A 10,706-nucleotide genomic window follows, 5' to 3' on the forward strand; every position below is an offset into this window, starting at 1 on the left:
CCGTCCTGTCCTGTCTAAAGGTACCAGAAAGGAGGGACATCCATGCTAACGTGTACTGGAGACAGGAGAGGACAGAAGACTGATACCTAGTGAGTCATTTAGGGAAAAGTATATTTGAAATATATGAGAAGAAGATATATTTTCTCTTAGCAAGGAACTTGCTCTTGAAATTTTCAAGGTGGATTTGTGTTGTGATGATGCTGTGAATGCTGTCAGGAAGGCTGGGAGGGGCCGCCTGTTCTCCCCGTGACAGCCAGCCTTTCATTCTTCTAGAATGTAATTCTGCAGACCACATCAAGTCCCAGGAGTCCCAGCACACACCACACTCCATGACCCCGTCAACTGCTGCAGCCCCCAGGTCTTCCACTCCCTCACATGGCCAAACTCCTGCTCCAGAGCCCATACCTGCTCAGAAGACGCCAGCCAAAGTGGTGTATGTGTTTTCTACTGAGATGGCAAATAAGTAAGTGGCGGCTGTGTCTTAGTGTTGAGCTTGCCGTGTGTGTTTTGAGACCAGAGTTCTTATTCTACTGCATTGTCCAGGGGCAACTGACAGCTTCCTTGCCTGTGTTGGGAGAGGGGGAGTAAGGTTATGTAAACACAGGCTGAATGCACAATATACAAATTTCTGCAACCTGTGTGTCCTTTTTTTAAACACACACACAGAGTAAACGTCTGTACTAGAATAATGAGAAAGTATAGGAAGAAAAATCTCTGGAATTCACCAAAAGTAGCCACTATGAACGTTTTGCTCTGTATATCGTAAGTCAGATGATGCAGTGAGTTTTTGTTTACTTACCAAGGATACCTTCGTATACTTTACTTCCTCCTCTTCTCCCAAGGAGAAACGTGGATCTTCACAGTCTTGCTCTATCTCTAGGTGTTGGGATTCCATGTCTGCCTTTCCTAGGTGGTGTTTGAATGAGAATTTTCTATGACTCACCTAACTGGATTGAACTTGGGCTTTTTGGTGTTTTCATTTGTTTTGTTGTTTGATGCCTATGTAGGCATTCACTCGTGGCCATCTTCTAACCTCAGACGTTTGATGGTAAATGATAAGCATAAATAATGAAGTGTGTTTCTTTTGATTTCTTGTCATTCACCATTCCGAGTGTCCCTTTACCCCCATGGGGCTATGAGCATGTCTAGAATTGCAGCTCGCGAAGCAGAAGCAAGTGCTAGTGGATGGTCTCGTGTGTCTTGCAGGGCTGCAGAGGCTGTACTGAAGGGCCAGGTGGAAACCATTGTCTCTTTCCACATCCAGAACATCTCTAACAGCAAGACAGAGAGAAGCACAGCCCCCTTGGTATGTTGTTTAGGCTTGGAATGATGGCGTTAGGGTTCTGCTATGCCTGAGGAGTGGTGGTAAGTTAAATGGAGAGTCAACAAACGAGTCTCAGCGGCACAAGCAGCGGTCTGGACATTTCACTCAGTTCTGCCATTGTGAGGTCTTAGGTATATCCTCTGACTAACTCCTCCTGCTGAAAGAGGCCGGAGAATGTGGAAGAAAGCAGAGTTCAGCCTAATGGCACCAGGATTAGAGTCTGGTGACTCTAAGTGATTCCTACTTGTTTCGAATCAAGGCCCACTGAGTACTTTTTAGTTGTTTGATACTCTCAGAAGTATAGCAAGTTAGGCTGTTTCCCTCCTGGATCGTAAGCAGCCAGTATAAACTACACTAGAAAAAAAGTGTTTCTCTAGTCTTATAGATTTTCATGTGTAATCAAAATTTATTTGTTGTGAAGAGGCATTTATTGTACCAGATGCTGGGGATGGATAGAGATTTACAAGTTCTGGACACAGTCTTTCCTTTTAAAGAGCATCAAGTACAAGCCTGGGATGAATCTTAAACATGAAAAAAGGTTGAGTGACAGTAAGTGATGAGTTATAATTCAAGATAAACTAGGTGGCTTCTTGTCTAGCTTGTGTGTGGGAGAGGGCTCCATCTCCAGGGCACAACAGCACTTCGGCTTTTCCTGAATTCAGAAAAGGTGCTTCCCAGTCCTGTGCCCCACAGCTGCTCAATGAAAACCCCTAGTTGAGATGTGCTGCCATGCAGCCCACTGCTTTATTGACGCATGACAGTTCCTGATACAGCAGTCACCTCTGCCTTATCTGATACTAAAATGACATTGGAGTAGGAGTTTAGGAGGGGACTGGTAAAGACTGCTGTGATTGGTCCCCTCTGCTGTAGTCGCTTTATGAATCAGTACCCATCTGCAGCAAACTCATCAAGACTGGCCAAACTGAAATAGCAGCTGAGCAGAGGCGTCCTCTGCCAAGGAATCACAGACATGGGATATGCTTTTGATGGTTCAGAATCACACAGATTCAGATCACAAACACATAGACACTGTAGACACTTATAAATGAAACACAGACTGTTCGTATGCATAGATGCCCACAAAGATTCATGTACAGATTTGCCCACAGGCAAACATTCTAGCTCAATTGAGAGCAAAAACATGGACATCGTCCAAACACAGTGTCCATATTGTCGGTGACATGCTTTTATCTAGGATGTAGTGTAGCAGTGGTCCTTAATAAATGATAAGCAGACATCCAGCCTGTTAAAAGGAACAGCCTTGTTGATTGGAAAAAAACAGATCCAGAGACACTGTGAGCTAGACAGTGTCAGATTTCTCCACAGACACTTCCTGCCTTCAGATTAGCTTACTACAGCCAATATACAAACTCTTATCAAATACGGAATCAGTGATTACAAACTGAAAACAGAAACCAGAGACACCAAGCTCTTGGAAACTCAAGGAGGAAGTAAGTTGGCAGTCGCTCTGTCAGGAGGTGTGGCATGGAGCAGCCTTCCCTGCTGTTGTGACTTGCTGAGCACAAAGCCACAAGTGACTTTGTTTCCTTCATTTGCCAACATCAGCCCTTTTGATTGATAATGAGAAGTCTGTACAATCAGGAAACAGAAAGTAGGTGTTGAGTATAACCTCCCATGTGCCAAAACCCCAAAGGTACATGGTAGACATGTAATCTCAAACCTCTTCCTCAGAATAGAGTCTCGGAGGTATTCAGGAGAGTAGTTCTTGCCTGGCGCATTTATGAACTTATTGAGCCTAATTTTCAGGAAGGGAAAGAAGGTTTGACCTAAGGTTTAAAAATGGTTATCCATGAGCAGTTTGAAAGTAAGTATCGCTGTGGGTTTATGTTACTGGGATACAACTTTTATGTCTTGTTTCTTCAATTGCCCTTTTGCTGAGTTCACCATTATGATACAAAGCATCTTATTTGTCTTCAGAACACACAGATACCCACCCTTCGGAATGATCCAAAACCTCTCCCACAACAGCCTCCAGCTCCCGCCAACCAGGACCAGAACTCTTCCCAGAATGCCAGACTGCAGCCAACTCCTCCCATTCAGGCACCAGCACCCAAGCCTGCTGCAGCCCCGCGTCCCTTGGAACAGGACAGTCCTGGAGTAGAAAACAAACTGATTCCTCCTGTGAGCAGTCCAGGGAGCTCCACTCCACTGCCCCCAGATGGTACTGGGCCAAACTCAACACCCAACAATCGAGCAGTAACCCCTGTCTCCCAGGGGAGCAATAGCTCTACAGCAGATCCCAAAGCCCCCCCACCTCCACCAGTGTCCAGTGGTGAGCCCCCCACACTGGGAGAGAACCCTGATGGTCTGTCTCAGGAGCAGCTGGAGCATCGAGAACGCTCCTTACAAACTCTGAGAGATATCCAGCGTATGCTTTTCCCTGATGAGAAAGAATTCACAGCAGGACAGACAGGGGGTCCCCAGCAGAACACTGGGGTTTTAGATGGACCTCAAAAAAAACCAGAAGGGCCAATACAGGCCATGATGTCTCAATCCCAAAGCCTCGGTAAGGGCCCTGGGCCCCGGACAGATGTGGGAGCTCCATTTGGCCCTCAAGGACATAGAGATGTACCCTTTTCTCCAGATGAAATGGTTCCACCTTCTATGAACTCCCAGTCTGGGCCTATAGGACCCGACCACCTGGACCATATGACTCCCGAGCAGATAGCATGGCTGAAGCTGCAGCAGGAGTTTTATGAAGAGAAGAGAAGGAAACAGGAGCAGGTGGTCGTCCAGCAGTGCTCTCTCCAGGATATGATGGTCCATCAGCACGGGCCCCGGGGAGTGGTCCGAGGGCCTCCTCCTCCATACCAGATGGCTCCTGGTGAAGGCTGGGCACCTGGGGCAGAACCATTTCCTGATGGTATCAACATTTCACATTCTTTGCCCCCAAGGGGCATGGCTCCCCACCCCAACATGCCAGGGGGCCAGATGCGCCTTCCTGGGTTTGCAGGAATGATAAATTCAGAAATGGAGGGGCCAAATGTGCCCAACCCGGCATCCAGACCAGGTCTCTCTGGAGTCAGTTGGCCAGACGATGTGCCAAAAATCCCAGATGGTCGAAGTTTTCCTCCTGGCCAGGGTGTCTTCAGTGGTCCTGGCCGAGGGGAACGGTTTCCAAACCCCCAAGGCTTGTCTGAAGAGATGTTTCAACAGCAACTGGCAGAGAAGCAGCTGGCTCTCCCCCCAGGGATGAGCATGGAGGGCATCCGGCCAGGCATGGAAATGAACAGGATGATTCCAGGCTCCCAGCGCCACATGGAGCCAGGAAGTAACCCCATTTTCCCTCGGATACCAGTCGAGGGTCCTCTGAGCCCTTCCCGGGGTGACTTTCCAAAAGGAATGCCTCCACAGATAGGTCCTGGTCGGGAACTTGAGTTTGGCATGGTTCCTGGTGGGATGAAGGGAGATGTCAATCTAAATGTCAACATGGGATCCAGCTCTCAGATGATACCTCAGAAGATGAGGGAGGCTGGGACAGGCCCTGAGGATATGATGAAATTACGCCCTGGTAGCTCAGAAATGCTGCCTGCCCAGCAGAAAATGGTGCCCCTGCCATTTGGTGAGCACCCTCAGCAGGAGTATGGTGTGGGCCCCAGGCCATTCCTTCCCATGTCTCAGGGTCCAGGCAGCAACAGTGGCTTGCGGAATCTCAGAGAACCAATTGGGCCCGACCAAAGGACTAACAGCCGGCTCAGTCATATGCCACCACTACCTCTCAACCCTTCCAGTAACCCCACTAGCCTCAGCACAGCTCCTCCAGTTCAGCGTGGCCTGGGGCGGAAGCCTTTGGATATATCTGTGGCAGGCAGCCAGGTGCATTCCCCAGGCATTAACCCTCTGAAGTCTCCCACAATGCACCAAGTCCAGTCTCCGATGCTGGGCTCACCTTCGGGGAACCTCAAGTCCCCTCAGACTCCATCACAGCTGGCAGGCATGCTGGCAGGCCCAGCTGCTGCTGCTTCCATTAAGTCCCCTCCTGTCTTGGGGTCCGCTGCTGCTTCACCTGTTCACCTCAAGTCTCCATCACTTCCTGCCCCATCGCCTGGATGGACCTCCTCTCCCAAACCTCCCCTTCAGAGCCCTGGGATTCCTCCAAACCACAAAGCACCCCTCACCATGGCCTCCCCAGCCATGCTGGGAAGTGTAGAGTCAGGTGAGTATTCTTACAGCCTCACACCTTGTAGCTGGAGGTTACTATAACCTGAGTTTGTATTTTAAGGAAACTTCTGTCTTGGTCGAATAGTCAAAGGCTGTGACCTTTGTCAAATTTTGTTGCAAGGTACATGATTGTCAGTGTTTGCATAAAGTTATTCACAAGCATCCATTCCTGGCAAAGATTATGTATGAGGGACTGGTGAGAGGCTTAAAAATAGACCTACAGAGATGGACTTAGTTCCTTGAAAAATTGACATTTGCATGTGGATACATGGTGGTGAAGTTGAATGGTGACAGTGCTTATGTGCGGCTTCCTAAAGCCCTGCAGCCACCCACTTCAGGGAGTTAGTTTCCAGAGCCTAGCAAGCCCAACCAGAGTGAGGCCCCTGCTCTAAGACCCATGACAGTCCTGTAAGTATCAACTGTGAAAACTTAAGAAAGCTCCTTGGTAAAGTGCTCTAGTCACATACACATCAGCTACAGTTTGTTACAGTATTTTCTCCTTAGGAGAACCTCTGGCTGACAATGGTAGTTTCCTGAATTGGGACCAGAGGGTGGTCAGTGAAGTAGCCTGGGGTGTTAACTACTGGGTTGGTGCAGTCTCCACTTGAGAAACACTAGAATCAGAATAAGGCAGGCGATTTACCCTAGCAAGCTAAAGTACCTCTCTGTGGGGTGGCAGTTCACTAACACAGCCTAGTGGAACCGCCAACCACCTCAGACCTGTTTGTCATGGAAATAAGGAGTTCGTGCAGAGTGATGGGGTTTGTACCTGAGGTTAGAGTGCACTCCTGCCTTGTTGACACGCAGATACCTGAGTCGAATTCTAAATTACCATTGCCCAGGGAGAGAAATCCACTTGTTCAACACCCTTCAGTGAAACAGTTATCTGTAAGCCTCGTTTTCCCCAAGATTGAACCAATATTTCTGGCATCTTATCTTCACACCTGTTGATCTTTTACCACTACGTCATGCTGTGGCCTCCCTCTGCACATGGAGCTTGGCTGCAAGGCTGATCCCTGCCCAGCTCTAATTACACTGCCCTGTTCATCTGACTTGTTCTCAGCCTCATTGGGTCATAGCTGTAGTGCCCAGCACCCTTCAAGAAGCATTGAATTCTCTGTCTTATTTTGCTTTGTTCTCTCAGGTGGCCCCCCACCTCCTACAGCCAGCCAGCCTGCCTCGGTGAACATCCCCGGAAGTCTTCCCTCTAGCACACCTTACACCATGCCTCCAGAGCCCACCCTTTCCCAGAACCCACTCTCGATTATGATGTCTCGAATGTCCAAGTTTGCGATGCCCAGTTCCACCCCATTATACCACGATGCCATCAAGACTGTGGCCAGCTCTGATGATGACTCCCCTCCAGCTCGCTCGCCCAACTTGCCATCAATGAATAGCATGCCAGGTAAGACGTGGAGCTGGTACAAGGCATACCAGTAACTATGTAAAGTGTTTATTCAATAGTCGTAGGCCTGCAGAGATGTAAATTTAACAAGTTGAAAAATGTGCCAGCCAATTTCTGTGTGAAGCGCCTGGACTAGAGGACTGACGCTCGGTTAGCGTGGTTCTGAGTCCATAAAGAGGAAGGTGAGTGTGGTCAGTTTTGTAGTGGTGATCTTGTGTGGGGGGCGCCTTTAGGTTTTGGTTCTCCTGCAGCCGTACTACAGAGCTTCTTTTTAACGTGCTAGCTGCACTTTCATTTCTTAGTTTCTGGGCTGCTTTTCTGAGAAAGCAGCTTCAAACCCTGGGTTCTTGCCTCCTGTGCTCACTCCTGCCAGCCTCACTAACAGGAGGTGATGTGGAATGGTGGCGCTGATCATCAGAGAAGCCATGACTTTTCAGCTATGTGTATCTGGTTCCCTTTTCATTTTGATTGATAGACGTTTCTTAATTAACTAACCAGGTTAGGACATGCTTTATGATTGTCACAAGCAACACCCCTGCCATACTTGATTTTAATTCCATAGAGAACAAATACATGTCTCAGAGTCTGTAGCAGGACTACAGGTGTTCCTTGTCCATCGGAAATTACTGACTCTTTAACAGTTTTATAACCTGGAGCTTTAATACCTCTTTACAGCAATATGAAACAATACAAATTCCACTTGAAGGAAAAACCTGTTTGGTTTCCTTCTTGATATTTGTGCTGTTTGTACTTAAGAGACTCAATCAATCCTTTATCCAAAGTAGGTGACACTTGTGTCACCTAAACAAATCCTGTTGTGTATGAACTGTCTCCAATGAAGAAGACCATGCTCATTTGAAATTTAACCCAGATCTTTTCAGAGGGAATGTATTGCATGCTATCTTTAGTCAGACAGGTAAAGGCTGTGGTATGTTGTCTGCTTCCTGGTGCTACCGATCTGTGTGCCTCCACGTGTGGTACCAACTTTTGGTGACAGGGATTATGTATTTTCCTAGCACAGTGCACATTTGATGCTTAATAATTTTTTGTTAATGTGTGCTTCGTTATCATTTTTGTGAGTTGCTTTTGGTTGAGTTGATTCCTTTGATGTCTTTATTTTTCTAGGAATGGGCATTAATACACAGAATCCTCGAATTTCAGGTCCAAATCCCGTGGTTCCGATGCCAACCCTCAGCCCGATGGGAATGACCCAGCCACTTTCTCACTCCAATCAGATGCCCTCTCCTAATGCCATGGGACCCAGCATACCTCCTCATGGGGTCCCAATGGGACCTGGCTTGATGTCACACAATCCTATCATGGGACATGGGTCCCAGGAGCCTCCAATGGTACCTCAAGGACGGATGGGCTTCCCCCAGGGCTTCCCTCCAGTACAGTCTCCTCCTCAGCAGGTTCCATTCCCTCACAATGGCCCCACTGGGGGACAAGGTAACTTCCCAGGAGGGATAGGTTTCCCAGGAGAAGGACCTCTTGGTCGTCCCAGCAACCTGCCCCAAAGTTCAGCAGATCCAGCACTTTGCAAGCCTGGAGGCCCAGGGGCTCCTGACTCCTTCACTGTCCTGGGGAACAGCATGCCTTCGGTGTTTACAGACCCAGATCTACAGGAGGTAATCCGACCTGGAGCCACCGGAATACCTGAGTTTGATCTCTCCCGAATTATCCCATCGGAGAAGCCCAGCCAGACACTGCAGTATTTCCCTCGAGGGGAAGTCCCAGGCCGCAAACAGCCACAAGGCCCTGGACCTGGGTTTTCACACATGCAGGGGATGATGAGTGATCAAGCCCCTCGAATGGGATTAGCATTACCTGGCATGGGAGGCCCCGGGCCAGTAGGAACTCCAGACATTCCTCTTGGTACATCTCCATCCATGCCAGGCCACAACCCAATGAGACCACCAGCCTTTCTCCAGCAAGGCATGATGGGACCTCACCACCGGATGATGTCACCAGCACAATCCACAGTGCCCGGCCCGGCCACCCTGATGACCAATCCAGCTGCTGCTGTGGGCATGATTCCTGGCAAGGATCGGGGACCTGCTGGGCTCTATACCCACCCAGGGCCTGTGGGTTCTCCAGGCATGATGATGTCCATGCAGGGCATGATGGGACCCCAACAGAACATCATGATCCCCCCACAGATGAGGCCCCGGGGCATGGCTGCTGATGTGGGCATGGGTGGATTTAGCCAAGGACCTGGCAACCCAGGAAACATGATGTTTTAAGCTGCTACGATTGGATGTGCCGATCCTTGTCAAGATGAGATTCCAGGTCCTGTGAGCTGCTGTGACGGCGTTCCAGGAGTCCTTACTGTTGGTCATGCAATAGGAGAAGAGGGACCCGGGGCTGCTTTGAGGGAGGAGGGAACCAAGAATGTATGGATTTACCGGAAAACAAATTATTCATTTAATCAACAGGTGTGGTTTTTTTAAGATTTATTTTTTAAAAATTATTTTTGTGGACGTGGGGATCCCGTGACGGCACCTACTTTTGGGAATCTGTAGCCGTGTTTGAGAATCGCCATCGGTCATGTGTTGCACCGTTCTCTGTGTTTACGTCCTTTGGACTGGCTTCTCCCAGGATTCTTTTCTGTTTTTTGACTTTTAATTTGGGCTTTATTTTGTGTGTGTGTGTGTGTACTGTACTATATTGTAAAAGGGATTTTAGCAGAGACTTTAGTCTTTGGGGCAAGAGGAGAACAGGAATGCTGGGCTGTTTACTTTAGATGGAGAATCCATCTTCAGACCTTGGACTATTTTCTTTCAACTCCAGTGTATAGAAAAACCAAACTACGACCTCAGAGCAGAGTATTAATGAAAAGCACAAAAAAAGGAACTGAGTTCAGCGAGGGGTGGGGGGAGGGGGGACATTTTTCTTTTTAAAAATACTGAAGCTTGGGACATTTGTTCTTCAGTGTATGTGCTCTTCAGCACGGTCTGTCTCTCCCAGTATACAAACCCACCCTCATGGTTTCCTCTCCTCCTCTCTCCTCCTCCAGTTCCAGGTTAAGTGTGTTTCCTTCCTGTGACCCTGCTGGTGACCCTCTGCTTCCCCCTCTCCTCTTCCCCTTGGCAGCTGCAATACCCGGGTTCTCTGGGGCTCTCCCGGGAAGCCTCGCCCCTGCCTTGGATGCCCTCTGGCCTCTTGTCCCTCCCAGCCTTCCCCACCCTGGTGTACTCTTCCTTGGCCGCCTTGTTTCTTGTTCTCCTTTTCTTAGGAATTCCCAAGTGAATTTTATTAATGTGGGAATGGAACCGATGCTAAAAGCTATCCAGGATTTTGTTTTTGTTTTAAATTTTGTGTTCCTTCCCTTTCCTCCCTCTTCCCATGCGTGAAACGTTCTGTGTAATCTTCATTAAATTTGGTACAAAACCACTCACCAGAGCTGTGGTGTCAGAAAAATAAATATATTGTTTCTTACAAAACTGAATTGCCTTTTTGTGGCTTGTTCCTGTTCGCTTTGTCTCAGGGCTGCTGGTTGCTGTATGACTGGAGGGCTAGTACTGGAATTGGCCATAGAGACGGGGAAGGAGGGCCCCTCTTGGGAGCATACTTTGCTGTCAGTGACTCTTCCTTGTGGAGGTGCTCCGTTCTCAGGAATCCAGTCACAGCAGAAGAGCATCCCCTCCTCACAGCTGATCTTTCCCTTGAGCAGTTTTCAGCCTTCGTAATGCAGTGACCCTTGAACACAGTTGCATGTGTGGTGACCCCCAACCGTAAAAGTGTCTTTGTTGTTGCTGCTTCATAACTTTAATTTTGCTACTCTTATGGATCTGT

At 48.5% G+C, this 10,706-nt stretch overlaps 1 protein-coding gene across 3 annotated transcripts in view; it reads left to right on the forward strand.

The window, feature by feature from the left end:
* Bcl9 (BCL9 transcription coactivator) overlaps positions 1-10,359 on the forward strand; it is an 85,084-nt gene extending 74,725 nt beyond the window's left edge. For 2 of the 3 annotated variants that reach the window (XM_028789761.1, XM_028789762.1), the window contains exons 6-10: positions 274-463; positions 1,207-1,306; positions 3,263-5,501; positions 6,651-6,911; positions 8,037-10,359. In XM_028789761.1, coding sequence (XP_028645594.1) covers positions 274-463; positions 1,207-1,306; positions 3,263-5,501; positions 6,651-6,911; positions 8,037-9,154 — 3,908 coding nt within the window. In that variant the 3' untranslated portion in view covers positions 9,155-10,359. The remainder of the gene's footprint in view (positions 1-273; positions 464-1,206; positions 1,307-3,262; positions 5,502-6,650; positions 6,912-8,036) is intronic. The other variant, XM_028789763.1, reaches the window with a different exon arrangement.
* Positions 10,360-10,706: the final 347 nt, after the last annotated feature.

Source organism: Grammomys surdaster, unplaced genomic scaffold (assembly GCF_004785775.1).
Source record: "Grammomys surdaster isolate TR1022 unplaced genomic scaffold, NIH_TR_1.0 125849, whole genome shotgun sequence".
NCBI lineage: Eukaryota > Metazoa > Chordata > Mammalia > Rodentia > Muridae > Grammomys > Grammomys surdaster.